This window comes from Meleagris gallopavo, unplaced genomic scaffold (genome assembly GCF_000146605.3).
Source record: "Meleagris gallopavo isolate NT-WF06-2002-E0010 breed Aviagen turkey brand Nicholas breeding stock unplaced genomic scaffold, Turkey_5.1 ChrUn_random_deg7180001718180, whole genome shotgun sequence".
NCBI lineage: Eukaryota > Metazoa > Chordata > Aves > Galliformes > Phasianidae > Meleagris > Meleagris gallopavo.
Window position 1 is genome coordinate 1 of NW_011322393.1, and position 21,794 is coordinate 21,794.

A 21,794-nucleotide genomic window follows, 5' to 3' on the forward strand; every position below is an offset into this window, starting at 1 on the left:
ATAAAAATAAAAAACAACAACAAAAACCCCTGGGAAAAATGCAGAACATGATGGATTAAAATTTACATGGTAGATGAGAACTTCAGTATTTAATTCCCATGAGTATGAGAAGTTCTCCTAAAATCTGAACTAAATTAACCAAATCTAAACTCAGAAGAACTACTGCATATCTTTTCATGTGTTTAATTTAGTCAACCAAAATGGTCAGGAATTGTTTTTTGGAATCATCAGTGATATAATTGCATTGTTTCAATGTCTCTCCTGCAAAATGAACCACCACCACAGCCCAGTGCTGGTTACTGGATGTTCCTCGTTAATGGCGATGAGTGATGATGACTGGGCACTCAGCAGCACGTTGTGTGGTGCAGTGCATTAGAGTAATGAAGCCTAAGTTTACATTTGGGCCATTTTATAGGCCTGGTTTTCTTTTTCCTAATACATTTCCAGTTCTGCTCCTTTGGTGCAAAGCAGATGACCGCTGTCTTAAAATGACACCTCTATTTCCCAGGCCTGGAGCTGCTGCTCGATGAAGTTTATGACACTATTTTCTCTGCACTGGAGCCTGCCCGTACGTTCACAGAGACCAGCGTGTATCGCATCCTGCAGCGGCGCTTCCTGGGGGTCCAGCTGGCCACCTCTGGTCTCTTCAGATGTAAGTAGTGACCAGCTGACTCCCTGAAAACGGTAATTTTGGGGTTTATATATAACAGCTGCCACTGTGGAGAGTTGTTCTGATGGCCTCTTGCATTTAAGCGTATAGTAAGAATCAAGATCCTTCCACTGAAGCTGACTTTTAATCTCCAGGCTGTAGATTCTTAGCATCAGATTGTATTTAACCTATGAAGAAAGCTTTCCTTTTGAGGTTTGCATTAATTGAAAGCCAGTGAACTCTGTGAAGGTCTTTCTTTGAGATTCTGGAGATAGATCTGATGTTTTATTACACTTAATAGCCTGAGAAAATGCTTCTTAATTTACTACCCTACACTCAGAAGTAGGAAGGGTCTTTCACTGGCCACAGCATTCTCCATCCCCATGAGACCATACATGAGGTTGTAGTGCCTGAGCCAGCAAAGCTGAGCTTCTGGATCTGCCCTTGGGGAGGATCTTCGTGCTGGAGAGGGCAGGCAAATGAGGAGAGCTTCCCTGCCGGTGGGCAATGAGCTCAGCAGGGCAAGCAGTAAGGTGTCTCCTTCCTTGCACCAGAGCCTTGCAGAACTGCCTTGTCGGGGAGAGTTTGTATCCCCTGGTGTGGTTCTTCATTCTCCTATCCAAACTCCTCTGATGTTGGCATCTGACTCTCACTAAGGAGTCACTGCTCAGATACCAATGGAGGTCTTCCATCTATGTGGGTCATACAGTTTTTCTATTTCTGGGACAAGCTATCATTCTGGGAGATCTGGAAAGCATCTTCCCCCTCCCAATGCTCCGTGCCATGAAGCAGACTGTGCGTGTATAAGGAGGTGGTTCAGTAGGAATGAAGCTGTAACAGCCACCAGATGGAGATGTGACCACACTCGTTAGGCACTGTCTGTGATGCTCTGGTGAATTATCCAGGATTTGCACTACCTGAAGCCAGGCATGTTATGTGCTGCCAGGACTCCATGGATGAAGGGTTTGTTCTGTTGTGATGCTCTCACTACCTCAGCCTGACAGCTGAGCGAAGTGGAAATGCTTTGGAAAGTGAGAAATGTTTAGACTTTGGGATTGTATCTTTATAGAAAAGAGCAAAGCTTCTGTTGGAAGGGTTGAGGCTGGTGTTAGAAGACCATAAGTCATATCAGAAAGTGTGCTTCTCTGCCATTCTGCCCAGTTTTACAGGAATAGAGGCTTCTGTTCCCTGCAGAGAGGTATGAAAGAAATTGATGGTCTCAGCACAAATCCCTGCAACTACATATGGAGCTTGTTGCAGGAGTAGTACCTCATTCTCATTGGAAGCACTGCACTGTACATGCTTGTGTCTCTGTCTCCCATGCTGCACATCTGTTTCTGCTGACCACCTTTTCTTTTGCATTAATAGCCAAAACTCTCTGAGTGAATGATGCTACTCCTCCATCTTCCTTTGATAATAACTGAAAAATGAGTTGAGGTTCATGCAGTTTTCAGAAATTAATATCTAAAGAAGAAAGCCATGAAATTGATTCACTTGGGTGAAAGAGGATGGAGAATTCCTGTCTTGGGCTGGTACTTGAAGTTTCAGGAAATTAAACCTTTTTTTTTCTCCAGGCTTGGCAAAAATAAGCAAATGATTGAATCAAGCATAGATGGCTCTGAAACCTTAAGCTTGTTCTCCTCTTTTCTTCCAGGTCCCTCAAAATGTGAGGTTGAACGTTATACAGCCCAGCGCTACCAGCATGCCTACATCCCATCCTGTGACACTGATGGGGGATACACAGCAATGCAATGCCAGCAGGGAGGACAGTGCTGGTGCGTGGACACCAAAGGGCAGGAGGTCCAGGGCACGAAGAGACGAGGACAGCCCCCAGCCTGTGGTATGTGCGAGGTTTGGAAAAGGGGAAAATGCTAGCAGGCAGCACTGCCTTGCTTATCCATGTATGCTTTCAGTTCAAACTGGTCCCGTTCTCCTTCACTCTCTAAACTTTTCATCTACTGTGAGAATTTTGTGTATGATTAAAAAAATGAAGGAGCAATTCCCTTCTTAGGTCCTGACAGATTGTGGTGCTCATAAACTGGTATCCAAATACGTAAATGCTGTTAAGAAACACATTTGAATGAATTATTAAGTACCATATTTATTTAATTTTCTTTTATGATCTGCCTTCAGCCTTTTAGTTTTTCACACATTGAAATAATCTATCCCTTAATTCTAGGAGGCTCTAGGTCCCAGTATCATAGAATCAGAGAATCATTAGTGTCGGAAAGATCAGTATAACATCATCTAGTCCAACCATCAATATCTGTCATAGTGTAAGCAAAGGTGATGTTTTGGGCTACCCTGTTGTTTTGGTGGTATTGCTACTGAACTTCTGTCTCTCTCTCTCTCATTCTGAATATTTTTTTTTTTCCTGTATTTCTTTCATACTTGACCACGAAAATTGTCAAATCTGGTAGAAAACTATTTAGAGAAGATGTCTGAATTTGTGCTTTGAGAGGGATTTCATTAAGAATCCATCATCAAATCAGTGCTCCAAATGGAAATGACAACAGAAATGTTGAATGGCCGGAGGGGAGGAGGAAAGCTAAAAACTTTTGCTCCAAAGTGTGCTACCTCAGTGTTCAGGATTGTGCCAGAGGGCTGGGGCACGAGGTCTTACTTCTAAATGTCTTTGGGGAAGCTCATTTCTCTGCCTACAAGATGCAGATATAGAAAGGAGGAATCTACCCTGGGTGTAATGATTCCAAGTCACTCAGCATGCTCCAGGCACAGACAGGCTTACAATAAAATGAAAATGTTCTCATGCCTCCAAGGCTGATCACCAAGGATATTGCAAGGAAGCCTCCGAGAGGCCTCACCATATGTTGGGGCTGGTTGTTTTCTCTTTGTATGTGCTTTGCTGAGCTTTCCTGATAATTTTTCGGGGGGCATGACTTGAGGCTGCTTGCAGCTTTTATTGGCAGACTCAGGAAATTTAAGCAGGGAATATTTCTGTGGAGTTTTTTTAGGCTAAGTCCGAGAAGGTATTTCATGAGAATATAGCTGGAGTCTCTGGCCAGCCAGCTACATGCCATGTGCGTATCTCCTCTGCTCTGTTTTATTTCTTTGTGATTTCTTTGCTGTTATTCCCAGCACTGCTCACATTGGAGGAAGCAGAGATGTAGGTATGGGGAGCACCTCAGGTCACACAAGCACCAGGAAGTTTGGATAGGAACATGCTCCTTTTCAAACCCTACAGTAAATTCACCCTAGCAGTGCTGTTCTGTTTATTCCTCATCATTTTACTTTGATTATACAGTGAGTAGGAGGGCAGAGCATTTAACAACTGTGTTCCTACATTTGCTTTCAATTAGCATATTGGGGATTGTGGCTTACACTAACTTATTGGTCCCTAGAGGAATGTTCTTCATCCTTGTTACCAAGAGCTAGCACTGAGCGCAGGAGGGGCCCATCCTACAGAAAATGCCTTTACAAAGGAAGCACTGTGATGGACTCTGAGCCCATGCCAAGAACTGCAGCACAGAGCAAAAGTTCTAAAAAGAGGAGTGAGAAAGATGCTGGTCACAGAGCCTCAGATTACCTGCTAACCTATTTGAGCAGCTTTTAGGATTTCTAGATTCTGTCCCTACTGCTAGCACTGTTAGTTTTATAATATTGCCTGAAAATGAAATGGATGAGGAATGGGGTGCAGAATAGAGATGGAAATGGAGGTGGAAGCGGGGACATCCTAAGGAATGTTATATCGTACAAAATCTGTTCATTCACTATCTTGTCTCCAACAGTGTCTGCAGTAGTTTTTAGGGACAAGGAGTAAGAAATTCAGGGAACAAAGTGTGACTAGTTGGTATGTTATCTCTGCAGGCTAGACACTTCCCAAACTGGAGGTTGAACCCAGATAATTGTGTTCAGCATTCCCCAAAGGAGTCACCTTCCAAGTATTTGTCTAGTTGCTCTTTAAACTTTTATCCTTCCTAGAATCCTCTAGTAATATGTTTCATAATCATAGTTATGTGCTCTACTTCTTGCTTGAGTCTCTAAAACTACAAAGTTTTTCATTTTTCTTCTTTCTTTTGAGCCTCAAGTTATTTTTTTCAGAGATCGTTCCTCAGGGATGTGTGCAGAGTGACTTATTGCCATTACTGTCTGCATATGAATGTACAGAGACTTGATTGGATAGAGGCACCTGTGACACAGCTCACTTGAGATGTGGGTAGCCAAGGATGCTAGGATCTGTCGGTACTTCAGATCCCTGACGTTTACTTTTGTTGAAGTTTTACATTTTATTCTCTCATTTATAGCTCAGTTTTGAATGCCATCTGGTCATTGGCACTTCATTACTGCTAATTTTAACAATTCATTTTCAAAACTCATGTACTGAATTCTTCACTATGAAACTATAAAGATCCAGGTAGGAAACCTTCATAAATTTCTCATTAGTGCACATTCATTAAAATAACTCTTTCTTTCATTTCTGTAATCTATTTCCCTTTCTCTTGTCCACATATTGCATCTGAATCAAGTGTAATTTTTATTAGAAGTAGACATCCTATCAGAGTATTAATGTATTTGAAAAAGACTTTATTTATAGTTTCAGCCATAAAAGTTGGAGTGAGGATTTGCACTGGAAAATAATATAACCAAAAAAAGACCAAGAACAGTAAATTCAGACATGATGAAGGATGTTTGTGTCTTGAATGGAAAAGTTTATTTCTACATTACACTTAGCAACATTCTAAATTCCTTCATCAGTATGACTGATGCTTAGTTGGGGATCTAGAGGCAAGTTAAAGTACACTCAGAAGCATTTACTGGGACTACTTAAAAGGCATCTATAAAATAGTGAGCTTTGGAGTTTCATAAATTTGTACTTTTTACCTCTTTTTTTTTAGGTGAGGAACAAACGTGCATCTCTGAGAGACAGCGGGCCTTGTCAAGGATTTTTTATGGCCCTGCTGGGTACTTCAGCCAGTCCGATTTATTTTCCACACCCGATGTACAGTCAGAGAAAAGAGCTGGCTTCTCAAGACCCTGCCCTCCCTCCTTCAAAGAGCTGTTTCTGGACTCTGGATTGTCATCTCCAATCATGCAAAGTCCGTATGTCAGCCAGATTCCTGGGCTAGAATCCATCCTTAGTGAAGCCATCTCAGGAATGTTCTCATCAAGGGAACTGGCTCAAGTGGCATTGCAGTTTACTGCCAGTCCAAAACGCTTCCAAGAAAATCTCTTTGGAGGAAAGTTCTTGAAGAATATGATCCAGTTTAACTTCACTGGGACACTTGGCACTAGTGGCAAATACAGCATTGAGCAGTTTTTTACACAGGAAGATGCAACTGAGAGGAATAGTAGCCAAGGCCTTCTGCAGTCAGCTGCGGCCTTTCCATTGGAAATATCAAAGGGGAGCTCCATTTTGAGTCAAGCTCTTGTAGACAGCTTTGGCCGCACAGTAACTCTTCAGGACAATCAGAATATGATTAAATTCCTTTCCTCTGTCCTGGAACTTCCAGAGTTCTTTACTTTCCTTCAACAAGTGATTTCTGTCCCCAAAAGCATTGCTGAAGATTTAGGTGAAGTGGTGAAACTAGCACTAGGATCCAAAGACTGTGGTGAGGAGCCAAGGGACCTGTTTGTTCCAACATGCACCAAGGAGGGGAGGTATGAGGAAGTTCAGTGCTATGCAGGAGAGTGCTGGTGCTTGGACACTTCAGGTAAAGAAGTACCAGGTTCAAGAGTTCAAGGTGAACATCCAAGGTGTCCCTCTGATTGTGAGAAGCAAAGGAAAAACTTGCAGAACTTGAAACAAAGCCTGTCTGCAGGATCAGATCTTTTTATTCCCTCTTGTACCAAGAATGGAGACTTTCTGCCACTTCAGTGTTACGGGACAAATTGCTTCTGTGTTGATTTGAATGGAAAGACTATTCCAGGAATAAGAGGAAGTATTGGAAAACCCATAAAATGTAAGTTCTGGGAATTGGGAATTTAAAAAGTATCTATTTGTAATATCTATTTAAAGATAGTTCTTTACTTTGTTGGAATTTCATGATTTATTTCTTCATATTTGGTTGTTTCTGGAAATGTATAAATGATTGTCCCCTAACACAAAAGAATATTATCTCTATAGTTGAAGAGGAATTAAGGGAAATAAAGTGTATGTAAAACTTGGTATCCTAAGTCTTAGAGACAGTCCCTTTTTCTTTCAGTATGTAAGGCATGTATACTCACAGAAGATAGCCTGAGATCTTTCCTTATTATGTGCCACTGACATCTGTCTCTAGTTAAATGTGTAGTATAGTGTGTATAACATCTCTAATATCCATGAGACACAGAGCATCTGTATGCCCCTAGCCAAGTGAAAAACTCTTCTGCTTCCAGGACAAAATAACTTGTGCAGCATTCTTGTCCTTAGAGCTGAAGTGATTTAATGCTTTAAACCATGAGCTTCTTTTGGCTTAGGAATGTATCTTTAACTTGGTAGGCCATCATAGGAGACCAAACATAAAAGATACATACAAAAGCTAATTGATTTCTCATAATGATTGTATAGACAGGCCAGAAATGAGTGAGTCAGAAATGACTTGTCAGGCACACTTTGGTATTGCAGCTTGCTTACGGACTATTAAGTGCCTCTTATAATCTTCTATTAATGTAATACAAAGGAAAAAGGAAGCACACAGAATCATAGAATGGCTTAGGTTGGAAGGGACTTTAAAGATCATAAAGTTCCAGCCCCGTAGACTAGGATTGTTTGTCTTTCATGGGTCTGTGAACTGAAAACAGCACATCAACAAGAGGAACAGCCCAGTAGAAGATCCTGTTTCTTGCACTGGAAGGAATAGTAGAGTAACCAGCATACGATACAGCACATACACAAAAGGAGCTCTTTTGAGTAGCAGTTTGTAGAAGTACTGGTCAATTCATCACAACGTTCTAGATTGGTAGGGGATTTATTTGTAGCAGTCCATCTGGAGTGCAGCCAAAAATAAACAGGTTTATAATGCTGTGGTGTGCAAGAGGTGGGCTCCTGTGTTCTGCTATGTTTGTAGAACCACTTGATGGCAAAATGAGATTTGGCTCTGGAGGTGGCAGAAAAACATTCCAAAAGAAAACTCATTCACATCTGCATTCTGAAGGATGGCATTTTGAGCTACGATATTCATTGCAGAGTAGAAAGATAGGACAACATGATTGAAAATTCTGGAAAATTCAAGAGGAAATAAAGTCAGTATTATCCTACTATTCACTTCATTTATCTTGCAATATTGGCTGAAGAAAGATCAACTACCAGATTTTCTAGTGTATCTGAAAATGCTTACTTGATGTGATCAGATTCAGGAAGCAGTTTAGTGGCATCAAACTCCTGTCTCCCCATTAGAACTACAAGCATCTAATGTGCTCAGATTTTGTTTAAATCTTTGAATACACCTTTACAGGCTCATACGCCTTTAAGAATCTTACTCTGGCCCAACATAGCAGAAATGGTTGCCCTTCATAATGGGCCAAAAATGTTTTTTTTGGGGACAAATGACAAGTATCGGTAATAGTGTTCATGGCATAACAGTGAGCACGTATGTCTTCTGTGCATTCATAAGATGTGCTATGCATGTTTTTCATTTCCTCAGGCCCCAGTGCTTGTCAAATCACAGCTGGACAGGAGTTTCTAAAGACTCTGAAGCTCCTGTTGTCAGACCCAAGTTCTCTGACTCAACTCTCCAGCATTTACCTACCCCAGTGTGATACTGATGGTGCCTGGAGGCAAGTGCAGTGCAGTGGTCCTCCTGAGCAAGCTTTTGAGTGGTATGAAAGATGGATTACAGAGAACAACGAAGGCAAAACTCTGCCCATTGCCAGTCTATTGAACATCCTAATTGGATATAAAAATGCATCTTCCAAAGGTTATTCAGGTTTTATTGAAACTTTGTACGAGGCTGGGCACCAGAATGTCTTCCCAGCTTTCACCACATATTCATCCTTTGCTGATCTTCCACCTGAAATACTGGAGGGAAACGTGACCTCTGCATCTGAGAACATTTTATTGGATCCATACACATTCTGGCAGCTTCTGAATGAGCAGTTTACCTATTATCCAGGAGCCTACACTGATTTCAGTGCTCCATTAAGCCACTTTGAGCTTCGTGATTGTTGGTGTGTTAACAACAATGGGGAAGAACTGCAAGGAACAAGGGCAGAAGTGAACCAGGTACCGACATGTAAGTAACAGAATTGCTGGCATATAAATAAAAGTTTCTCTGGTCGTTGATTTTATACCACAAGAGAAAAATTCTTTTCATGCACAGTGAAGTAGGAGATAATGGTCTAGGGAAAGATTATTGATATAAAAGAGAAATATAATAAAAGAGATTAGCAGAGTTGTTTTAGCAGAAAAGCTTCCACTGAACTGTTTCATTGTTTCAGTGTGTTTAACTGCCAACTATCCAAGTCTGTAAATACCTGGAAACAATAGGTCAACTTCCCTTCGCTTTCTACAGGTCCTGGTATATGTCAAAGTATTCAGCAAGAAGCTGTGAAATTTATAGAGGAGACAGAGCAACTCATCAGAGCCTCGAACACGTCCCACTTCCCTTTTGGAGAGAGCTTCTTGATGGCAAAGGGAATGCAGCTCATGGACAGTGACCTCCTACGTTCTACTCGGCCCTACAAATCAGAGATGATGGTCTCTGAGAAGTTGTTATCGGGCAGTGACTATGCTCTCCAGCTGGCTGCACAATCAGGTTGGGGGAGAGGGAGATGAAAACTTTGAATTAAAAGGATTAAGTCTAGGATCTGTGCAGGAACGCTCTCTGGCAAATTCAACTTTGCTGAAAGACAAGAGCAACTCAGCAAATGTTGCTTAATGGTCAATTAACCTAACTCAAGAGCTGATTTCAATTGTCTTATATAAAGAAAAGCTGAGGGAGTTGGGCTTGCTTAGCTTGGAGAAGAGAAGGCTCCAAGGATATCTCATTGCAGCCTTCCAGTACTTGAAGGGAACTTACAAGCAGGAGGGGGACCAACTCTTTACACAGTCTGATAGTGATAAGACAAGAGAGATTGGCTTTAAACTAAAAATGAGGGATTTAGGTTGGATGTCAGGAACACGTTTTTTACTGAGAGGGTGATATGGCATTGGAACAGGCTGCCTGGAAAAGCTGTGGATGCCCCATCCCTGGAGGTGTTCAGGGCCAGGTTGGATGGAACCCAAGGCAACCTGATCTAGTGGCTGGCAACCAGCCCATGGCAGGGGGTTAGAAATAGATAGTCTATAAGGTCCCCTCCAATCAAAGCCATTTAATGATTCTTTGATATGTATGACATCTTGCATAGGTAAGATATGGGTACTCTATCTACCTTCAGTGTTTGCAAACGTGTACTCTTAAAATGTCTTTTCTTGTATTGGCCACCAACGCCTTTCTCTTACTCATGTTTTACAGTCTTGCATTTCTACTGGCAGAATCACTTTACATTGAAAGGTTTTGCTGGAGAAGCTACGCAGCTGGGATTTCATCCCTACATCCCACAGTGTGATGGCCTGGGAAACTGGGAGCCAACTCAATGCTATGAAAGCACAGGTGATCTTATCCCTAAATACTCTAATTTAAATAATAGAAAACCTGTATTCTTGTAGCCACACCGGAGGGAGGTGGATAGGTGGGCTATATGATGGGTGAAAAATTGATTAGAATGAGTGACTCAAGTGACAGTTCATCAGGTTTCAAAAATCAGTCAGTGTTCAGTTGCTTGCTACTAGTAGTATTCCTCAAAGGTAAACTCAAGAATCAGCAATTGTTTAATCTTCTGCTAATGATTTGTTAATGATCAGGGCAACGAGATGGAGTACACTGTCAGCAAATCTATGGATTACAGGAAATTGCTGGGAGTAGATGTTATACTGCACTATTTGCAATAGAAAGTTCTTACCAGAGGTGCTAAGTTTCCATTCTCAGCACTGCTCAGAAGTGTGGTCTATTTTTCTCTGGAAAGCAGAATTAACTGTGTCTGCAGCTTACTGACCACTTTCTGTGGTGATTCAGTGAGTCAAAATCCTACAGGAATGCAACAAATTTAAACAGGAATACTGCAATACAGTATCTACAGTAAATCTGTTTTTCTTCCCTGAGCAGGTCATTGCTGGTGTGTGGATGAAAGAGGACGTTACGTTATGGATTCCTTGGTTTCACGCTCAGCAGAACATCCCAAATGTCAGTTGGCTTTTCTTCTTAAGTGTCTGTGCTTACCTATTCTTAAAAATTTTAATCTTTATTGAAAATTCTACTGTGGTATGTATGAAGAGAGGCTTGTTTTTAACCAGTGCAAGAGAAAGGAGACCTTTGTGTTTGATTTTGTTCATGTGTTTTATTTCATTATGTATGAATTCAGCTCACATGATTTGGGAATTGACCCCCTACTGTTGTTACCTGACACTGATCAGATGTTCCCTGCCTGACACTGCAACAAAGCCTCGTGTAGATAAGCAAAGGAGATGGAGGCATGCCTCTTTCTCTATATTAGGTCTGAGAACTTTGTTTTATTTTAGTTTGCATAATATGTTTTCCCTCTTGTAGGTCAGACGTCATGTCAGAGATCTCGAGCCAATGCTTTAATCTCCAGCTGGAGACGGAGTGGCTCAAAGCTAGATGCCTCTGCAGCAGATCTGTTTGTCCCCTACTGCCTTGAGGTAATTTAGTAGTGTGGCTGAGGAAGGGTGTATCAAAACCTTCCTGGTTTTGCTCCAACCGTGCTAAGGACCCATAGACTTTCAGTCTGAGCTCACTAAGTATCCCTTTATGCATTCTTATTAAACTGAATGAAAAGAGTTCAACAAAACAAAAGGGAGGTTTTCCCTCCATAAATCAGTCCATGATGCTCTTGAATTTGCCAGTGAGTGACGTAGAGCCCTGAGATGGGGAAGGAGCAGAAATTTCAAACCAAGGCTATACTAGAAGTTAATCCCAGTGAGCTTTCAGTCTACGTACTGCTCCTCTCAGGACCTGATATGAATATTTTAGTATTTTGTTTTTCTTAACCTGCATTAAAGGACAAAAGTAAATATACTAAAATATTTTAACCAGGCTTTTGGGATATGAATGCCAGTGTGTCTGTGTTAATATATGCTGCTCTGCAGTGACACGTAATTGATATTTCTTAGACAGGAGAATACGCCGTGCTACAGAGATCTTATACAAATACCTGGTGTGTAGATCCTAAGTCAGGAGAAGTATTTCAGCCTGGCAACAAAGATTCAGATGGCAATCCTGAGTGTGAGTAATGTTTTACCCACAGACTGTGATGGCAGCGGTAATGTCTCATGCTTTGCTGCATATGTACTTCTGTACTTTCCTTTTTGGAATGATTCCCATGGAAAAATGAAGGTTTTGTGGTTGGACTCCTCAATGATAAGTTCATGCAAGTACAATCTTTGAGAGGATAGCTGAAAATACTTACCGTTTACTTTTATAACAAGAAACAAAACAGTGTTCAAAAACTGATTAATAACTGATGTGCTCTTTATATTCATGCCACTGCAGAAAAGTTTGCAGGCTCATAGTTTTCAGGATGAATTCTGAGTTTAGGAGCTGAATGACTTGGTCCTTGACTGCTCTGCAGTGTGATTAAATCTATACTATCTTTATGTTGTCTTCAAAGAGAGATAGAGGTTGTCCTTCAAAAAAAGGTAGAACTGTTAAGCTCTCATCAGAGATGGGAGATTTTATGCTAGGATTCTGTGATTCTGTGACATTCCTCCAAAAGGCTGGAGAAACCCTGCTTAGAGAAATTGAGATGCCCAATAGGAGTTAATCCCCTGGCTCTGCTCTGTGTTTCTTTCTTCAGTTCCTCAGCTAGTGATTTTCTGATTTCCATCTCCCATAGAAAATTTGGGAGAATAATCTTCAGGCTTCAAGCAGAGTTTCTACCAGAACATCCATATCAAGAGCAGATAATTGCTGAGGATGGGATAGCAAGTTAGATAGTACCTTGGTCTGACCCAGCAAGTCTGCTCAGCTCTTCTTATAGATGACCTACTGATAGAAGTCTAGTAGTAGATGTGCAGCATACCTAATGGGAGATAAGTAACTGCGTGTTGCCTGAAGAAATAGTAATTGAATATTTGTTACCTGAATCACTACCCAAATTTACTCCAACACTTGTGGATGAACAGAATTAGTAAATATCAATTTTACTGGGGTGAATGTTTTGAATCTTCTTGGGTTTGTATGATTCCTCAAGCACATGTCACTGTTTTGTTTATTTGTGAGAAATAGTAACTATTGCTGTTTGTAAGAGCATACATGTGAGGTTATGTTGTAACATTATTAAATATCCTTATCATATCTTTTACTTTTTTTCCACCATTTTCTTGGTACAAATTCATACAACATGCACTATAATCTTTAGGAAAAAAAGTGTATGTTGTCTAGTGCATCTAAAATTACACATATTTCTAAATAAGTTACTGCTATATTCTATTTTTAAGATGATCAGTTTGTCTTCTGCATCTTGCAACGATCTTTCTCTCTTTAAAGGTCCTAGTTTCTGTAATATGTTGAAGTTGAAAACTAGTTTACGAGAAGCTGGGAAGGGTTACATTCCAAAATGTGAAGAGGCCAGTGGGATATTCTCACCTGTGCAGTGCACCCAGGATGAAGAAAGCTGCTGGTGTGTATTTGACAATGGAGAAGAGGTACCTGGGACACGAGTAAGTGGAGGAAGACCTGCATGTGAAAGTGAGTTGCTGCTCTGCAAATTCAACTCTGGAACCTGAGCCAAAACTACATTTTACTAGTATTTTGTTATGTTTAAGCTTCTTTTTCAGACTGTTAGAGAGATTTTTGCTCAGGTGGTATGATTATCTTTATGTTATAGTAGACTTCTGACCTACCTGGACACAGTGTCCCATTTTCTTCAAGTGCTTTGTCAGGAGAAAGAAGAAGGGAATGAATCTTTGACTCCTCCTAATTCATAAAATAGGTTAAATCTAAGAGCTGTTAAGCTAAGCTAAGAAGTCAATCTGAATAGATTGCTGCAAACTTGAATCAGTTCCAGTCTGAGCTGGCTCTGGGATTAAAAGCCATCCAACTGACTAAAATAAAATTTAAAAAATGTATGCTTCTGCCATTCCTACTGCTGGCTAGTGATCAGAATTGTGGAAAGGATGTGCCAAAACACTACATATTTGCAGAGTATTTCCGACATTATTAGAGCTGTGAAATACTGGATTTCACTCATGGTTTCCAGTGAGATGTCCAAGTGGGAGACGTTTGGATAAATTTTATTATCAATTGTCTTCAAACATCTTCCCAACACTGAAGTAAGCTAAACAAATTAAAATTTCTATGAGGCCATTATCCAAAGTGCAATGATTAGTTAAAATTAGAGATGTAAAAAGAAAACCTTCATCTTAAAGCCAGCACCTGCAGGACACCACAGTTTCCATAGTTCATTCGTTGTTTTTTTTTTTAATGAGAGCTTTTGGTAGATTTTAGAAAATGAGTCCCCATGACAATAAATTGCTTAGGTATCCTTTAGTGATTCTGCTATATAATGAGAAAAAATGTGCTCACCATGCTGACTGTGTCAGCCCAACAACCTGTAAAGCATTTTCATAATTGATACAATAATCAATCAGGTAACTTCTCTGCCAATTTGGAAACCAGCTACATCATTTCATTTGGAATCTCTTATACCAGTCGACAGCTTTGAGAATAGGATCATTTGAGAAGACACAAGGAAATCACAGGGCTTTGTCTGCCCCAAGCAGTGTGGTGCTATCTAGAGATGCTTAACCAGGCTCTGAAGAAATGAATTCCAGAGCTAGTGTGCTATAGTTATGTGCAGCTTTATAGCTATTCAGAGAAGCAGAGCTTATTAGTCTAATAAATATAGTGCTGCCATCTTGCTTTCAGGTTATGGGCTAGGATTTCTGACACTGGACTGTGTAATATTTGTTTACTATTTTGTTTGGACCAGCTGGAGGAACTCAACGTGGTGCACAGCACTCAGTAGTGCAGACTGACTTTCTGATAGACTCTGAAGGTGAACATAAAAAGTGGAAGAGCTTGTAGTAGGCCAGAGGAGTCAGAATTAGTTGTAAATGCAAAGTCCTTTGTATCTCCTTATCTTCACATAAGATCATTTTCTGGATTTCCTGCTAAGTTCTGAAGGATCGTTATGAAATATGATAAAGAATGTTTAAATGTACCCTGGGATATGGCTCTGATTTTTCAGGATTTTGCTTGCACATTTGATGTTTCTTGGAATTCTGAAATACTGTAGTTTTCATAGGGGAAACAGTGACTGAATGATTAATGATTTTACATTTTTGAAAGCCTGAGCTGAGAAATAACTGCTTAAAAAATATAGCGGAAACCTGGGGAACTGTTTGTTATTTTCTGTGTAAAAATACCATTAAAATAAACTTCAGTAATTTTCCTGGATTTTGAAAAAGCAATAGAACTTTTTCATGCTAAACAACTTAGTAATGGTATAAAATTAAGAAGCACAAATTATTTTCCCGCTCAACCTACTCAGTTTGGTCCTGGAATCCACTAATAATTATTCTGTGAAATGGAAAGAGTATTCTTTCATCATCTTGGAGATCTTCTCAATCAGTGAAAGAAGCTGTTGTGGTGGGAGTATACAAACAACGTCTCCTCCAGCATCAGAACAGACAGCTGTAAACACCAAGTAATATCTTTTGAGTGCCCAGTTCTTACAATGTGGTTTTCGTTAGATTAATCATTTCCATCAGCAACAGAATTCAACTTCTTCTATTTGACATGCAACAGAGAGCTGATGCCAAGTATCCTGGCAGTCCCCATGTACACCTCCTATCCCCATGCCTCCCATCCATAGCTATGGATGGAGATAGAAAATACAGAGCCTTTTTTGGAGAACATACTTTCCTTCTGGAAGTGTTTAGAAACACCTGTGAAACAAGCGTCAGTATTCAATTTGATTCTGGCTCAGTCCTCCTGGACCAAGAAATTGAGGTAGAAACAGAGGAATGACAAAATGGTGAAGGCTTGATAATCATAATACAGGGAGGTACATCTATAGAGAGAGATAAATGAGTAAATTGCTGATTATCTTGGCTGGTTGATGGGGTTTTGGATGGAAACTGAACTAAATCAGGAAACCATTCATCCCCTTTATTTTTTGCGTGCTGTCTGTTTTTCTAGTTTATACACAAGCTCCCATTGGGACAGACAGTACAAGACTGTAGGAGCATATGGCTGAGGCTGGATTTGACTTGATGGGTAAAAAAAAGTTTTAGAGAAATAAAGGGAACACAGAACTGGTTTTTAATATTTATTAACTTTGAATAAAGGGTTATTAATAGAATTTGCATGTAACAATGGATGTAGTTTGCACTGATCATGATAAATGCTACTATCCATTGCAGAATTATATCTTATAGTTCTGTTATCTCTAGTGGTTTCGTAAAACAAGGACACCAGATTTCTATCTTTACTAAAAAGAGAGATATGAAAGAGGAAGAGTGTAGTGTCTCCATTTACAGAATAGTTTAAAAAAAAAAGGATGTTTTAATTGAGTCTTGGAAGTAAAAGGATAAATTTTGTAAGTCAGAACGACCAATTTGAAACCCTTGTATTTCAGAATTACAATGTCCATGGCTGGAAAACAAAGAGGTACTGTAGCACGCTGGATCCCAGATTCATCCTGCAAAGTTGTGAACATTAAATTAAATTAATCTCTGTAACTCCATCAGAAGGGGAGGCAGAGACTGCTCAGATGTGAGCCATCAGCAGAGCCCATCTTCCTCCAGCAGTAGGGAGACTGGGACTGATCTGGGCGTTGTTGTTTGGAGAATGGCATACAGCAAGCAGATGAATTGTAGGATATAAGACCTTTTCTTAATATTTTCTAACTTAGGTAGCTGTTATTTTTTTCTTTCCATTTTGTAGATCTGGAACACACAAGTGTATAAACATTAGTAAAATATATAATATACATATGATATATAAGAAATATTTTGGAAGTAGGTTGGGATTTGGCTAGTATTGAACAAAGCAGTTGGTTTGTATACATTAGTAGAAGTTAAACACTATAGTTAGCTTGTTATATTAGTCTGTTGTAGTAGTAGGCAAGAAGGTCTGAAAATACGGTATTGATAAAGAGTGAGTTGAAAGGTAGATCTTGCACTGTAATTCGAAAGCCATGTCTCACAGCTATGGACCTACTGTGTCACCAAGGAACATCCTGGTGCTGTTCAGTTCTTGATCTTAAAGTTTTCTAACTCCATTCTAAAGCAAACTGAGATTTCTTTTTTGGCCCTGTCTATTTCCACTGGATATCTTCCACGAAGGTTGATGGTAAGAAACCTTCTCATTTCCTGCTTAAATTTATTCATGACTGTTTTAAACTTATCTGTTCTCATACACCATGCATGTGTCTTTCTGTACCCAGTGCATTACCCTTTAAAGTCAGTAGGAATCTTTTCGTCAAGGTTAGTGAACTGAACCAGGCTGACATCCAACCAGTTTTAAGTTGGTATGAGGGGGAAATGCACAACGTGCTGTCCATGTTATGTGAGGACTGTAAGGACATTTTAATAGAAGTGTATCACTCTGTGTACTAATATGTCCCCTTCCTCTCCCGTCTAAAGGTCCCCAGTGTGCTGTGCCATTTGGTACCTCTTCTATCCTCAATGGAGCTGTGTTTTGTGACAATGATTCTGAGCAGATGTTGGGCGTTCAGCAATGCCGGCTGGTGTGCCGCCAAGGCTATAACAGCGCTGCTTCCAACACACTGTTCCAGTGTGATGTGCAGAAACATCTATGGATCTCAGCTGCCCCACTCTACCACGCCTGCCAGAGTACGTCTAATTGCCATGGGTTGGGAAGGGCACAGAGCAATATAAAAATAAGTTCAAAAATCCTTTTCCATCCATCATGAAATTAAGTGTGAGTTGAAATGATAGGACGCAGTTATGTGGGAGTTTCTGAACTAAGGTGCAGTAGCTTAATCCTGTCTTCTGCTATCTTCATCTCTGTACCTGCCTGCCTATGCCAGAAATAGTCCAGCTTTTCCATAATATCTTACTATAAATAGTTATTCAATCTATATGCAGATTTTCTTTTGCAAGTTAAAAGATGCTGGCACCACAAAATGATTCTGATGGAAACACTTAGTTCTGGAAGAACAGATGAGCACCAGATGTTTGAATTTGGCAGAACTTGAATATTTATTTTGCACAATCAAGTCAATGTTACTTCTGCATCTTTTGTAGCAGTCTGTTTTTTAGGATTATGGCTTACATTGGCTGACACAGTAGTTTTCAAATCATTTTTCTTTCAGGAAAAAAGAAACAAACCCTTTAAATCTCGGAAGAATAAATTCTCTCTTCAGAGCTCATGTAATAGGGTATTAATATTGGCTTTTCATTTATTTCAAATAAATGAAATAAATAAATGCTGAACTTTGACAAACTTCAGATCCTGATGCCAAGTTTGCAGCTATTCCTCATCTCCAGAATGGATAAGACTCAGTCTTGAAACTCCTGTGTTACCATATCTCTATTCCAAATGTAAACAATGTTAAGCTTTGAATTTTGGATTGAGATTTTTCTTTGCCCTTAATCATGTTTTTGACGTTTTTATGCTATATAATGAGGTAACTTTTGAGTATGCTTAATGGCAGTTGAATAGCTGTTTATGGGGAGTGTGCAATAATCTAATACAAGTCTCTATTTAATGCAGGCTAAGGGATTTTGCTCAGAAATTTTGTATTTGAAACAGAGAGTGGTTTTAGGGAGAGAGGAAAAAAAATTCTAACACATCTGACGGTCACTGGACAAACTTCACAATAATGGACAATTCACCACACCATTTTACACACCACATTATCCATTTGCTCCAATGGATAACTACCCACACCCGCAGAAATTTTATTTCCTGTTCCTAATGTGTACACTTAGAGCTTGTGGTTAAATCAGCTCTTATCTACTGTCCAATAAACAGACAGAGGGCTTTGTGCCTTTCAGGAAGAAGCAGGTTTTTGTGCCCTTTGGTCCTTCCCATTGCTCTCTTTGGACTCTTTCGAGGATTTTTTACATTTGTTTTGGGAGCAAGCAACTGGGAATTGTGCTCCATGAAGTGACACTTGTACACACTGCAGTGAGGATCTGTAGAGGAACACAATGAGAGAGAGCTCTGCCACTTCTCCATGCTGATGGGACAAGAGCCAACTCCATTTGGAGGCTATGTGATCATATCACCGCTATACTGAACCTGAGAGAACGAAGTCCTCAAGAACCCTGTGATCAGGATAACCCCAGTGGAGACAAGAAATTCTCACCTTTTTGATTTTTCCTGGCTAAGAACTGTCCAAATAAATTTTCATTTTGAGATTGATGAGTCCATCATTTTCTCAGTGGTTTGTGTGATTTGGCTTGCTACTAAAAGATCAGAAGGCACTTGAAATGTCCATGTCAGAGCTATTATTATGCAATCAAATTTATTCTCTCTCAAAGCTTGATCTCAAGTTAATTTGACAAGCTAGGCTTCTGAAGGGCCATTTGAATTGGTATTAATTGTTATCATGCTTTTATCTAAGAAAAGTGAAGGTTTATAGGTCAATAATTCCTTTTTTTTCCTGTTTCTTTTTTGGTTGTTGGCATAACACTAGCAGTTCTCTGGAAATATGTATCTGCCAAGTCTTATAATTTCCCTTATCATTCTGTGGCTTAACAATCTCTTTATTGTTTAACTATTACACCTGGCTTCCTCTATAGTGCACAGCATACATATTTACCAAGCACAATCTACTGACAACTGCTATTTCCACCGTGTTTTCACAGGGAAATGCTATTGATGAAGATCAAAATGAAATTCAATGTCATCTTTTTGAAGTAACTTTGAAAGTCAGTTTCTACATTGAATAGTGAAGCTAATAAATGTCCTTCTATTTATTTTTAGAGCTCCAGTTATTTCAGACAGTCCAAGCTCAAACACACTTTCAGATCCTGCTACCTCCTCAGAAGGCCTGTAGTTCTGACTACTCTGGATTACTCCAGGCATTCCAGATATTTATTTTAGATGAGTTGAAGGCTCGTGGTTTTTGTCACCTCCCGGTAATTTCAGTTCCTTATTCTTTGTTGCTTAAATAATAAAATTTAGAAAAAAAAGAAAACTGTATGAAAGAGAGTAGAATTTTGCATCTGTAAAATAGAGGGAAGAGCAAAAAATACCATGAGGTCTGCCAGGGCTGACAGCATATGAAGGACAAAGAAACCAGGATATTTAGACTCCCTGTCCCCATGTTGGGCAGATCAGATTAATGGTAGCCATAGAAGTCATTAGTCCAATATTTATTGAAATGTGTTGTGATGGAAGTGAACATTTTTAATCTTGTTTTTACGCTTGTTTTTACAAGCCCTTTTGAAAATATTGCCTTGAGCATATCACAGTGCAAATGAGCAGAGAAAGACCAAGAATCAGGAGATTCTAAGGCTGACTAACTTTAATTTCATTTAATTTTGAATTCAAGGTAAATGCTTTTGGAAACACTGTCTCAGTTTCTGTCTGTGACGATTCCTCTGTCTATGTTGAATGCCTGAGTGTGGACCGCCTGGGGGTGAATGTCACGTGGAGGGTTCTGCTGGAAAACATCCCAGCAGCTTCTCTCCCTGACTTACACGATATTGGTAAGTTTTTCCTCTGATGTTTCTGTTAATGAAACCTTCTTTGCTTCCTAATGGTTTTGTTTCCCTCTGTATGCTCTTAGGAGGCAATAAAAAGGCAGTGTACACACTGTGCTCACTGAAAGAGTCCTTGTAACACTGGAGTTTTTTCCGAACCTTTGGTGTTATATTTCTCTTTTCAGCCTGTGACTACAGAATGAAAAGAGGATATAAATGAGTATTGCTTTCAGATAGTGCTGCCTCTCCCAGCTCCTTTAACAGGAAAATTAGATTACCTGCTATGGGCTGAACTGATCTAGAGGTAAATTTCCATTGGGAAGGTCCTACATAGTGGAAAATATTGTGTTCCTTATTAGATTGGACTTGAAGAAACAAAATTCACTCACTACCAGAAAAAGAGAACCAATTCCTCCAAAGTATGTGTGTGTATATTTTTTTTTTCCTTTTATTTTTATTGCCTTACATTTGACAGTCAAGAATGATCCTTACCTCGGAAGTCCTAAAGCAAGTATGCAGTCCATTGACTGGTGGATCTTCACTGTGGTTTAAAAGTGAGCTTGAGATGGTGTAAGGAGCTTCTTTCAAAGCAGTCAGCATTTCCTCTTAAAATAAAAGAAGAAAAAGACACATCCCAAGTTCAAATGCCCTCTGTGCCAGCATTTCTCTAGTTTCCTGGCTTTGCAATGATGTTCCCAGAACTAAATATAAAAAACTCTGCCTGCACATGTTCCTCTCTCTAATCCTGAGACGTAGAGATGTGACATACAGGCTGATCAGAACCAAGTTCAAAAGCCTTCAGGACTTGAATAGAGGGTGCACTGATCGTGTGTGGTTACTGGCTATACTGTCTGTTTATGTTTGCATTCATTCCATTGTACGAGATTATAAAGGAAACATAAATATTAAGTGGTTTGTAGAAGGTGGATCAAAGTATGGCTTAGTTGGGGTTTTTACAGAAGTTTACATCTGAAAGCATTCTGCTTTGAAGACGTTGCATTTTTTATCCTCTCAACGCTATAATTTCCCCATAGTACTAAAACTGCTCTTCAGAGAATTACTGTACAGTTTCAGAAGAGGCAGCAGTCCGATCTCGGCAGATCAGACCACCTGTTGTCCATATACTCTTGGTACAATCAATTTCCATTGTATTTTAAAGCAGCTTTGGATCTTTCTGTTTGAACAGTTTTATGCATCATCATAGGTTTATACACATTGAGTGGGTAAATTGACTCTCTGATTTGAAAATCTATATTATTAAAATAGTTTTGATCTTTTCCTAGCTTCTTAATGGACAAAGGAGAAATTTTGCTTTCCTTTTTTCCTACTGTGATGAAATTGAGAAAAAAAAAAATAGCTACAGAAGCATAGAACATGCATGTGTTCTCAGTGAAGAACCTCAGTTCTAAATCATCAGTTGTGAATGTTTCATTACATTTTTTTCTTACAGATATTTTTATGTATTAAATTCTGAGCCTGTGTAAATCTCTTTCTGAGATGATGCCATTTGACTTGGCATCTTAAATCTTA

At 39.6% G+C, this 21,794-nt stretch overlaps 1 protein-coding gene across 1 annotated transcript; it reads left to right on the plus strand.

Annotated features, from left to right (window-relative positions):
- Nucleotides 1-508: 508 nt before the first annotated feature.
- Nucleotides 509-20,270, plus strand: LOC100550333 (thyroglobulin-like; the record flags this gene model as incomplete). Its single annotated transcript, XM_010728582.1, has 13 exons — nt 509-652; nt 2,304-2,489; nt 5,503-6,567; nt 8,230-8,817; nt 9,097-9,339; nt 10,039-10,176; nt 10,729-10,806; nt 11,170-11,282; nt 11,754-11,865; nt 13,129-13,329; nt 17,232-17,441; nt 19,543-19,697; nt 20,114-20,270. Coding segments are annotated over 13 exons (3,390 nt in total), but the record flags the coding sequence as incomplete, so codon positions are not given.
- Nucleotides 20,271-21,794: the final 1,524 nt, after the last annotated feature.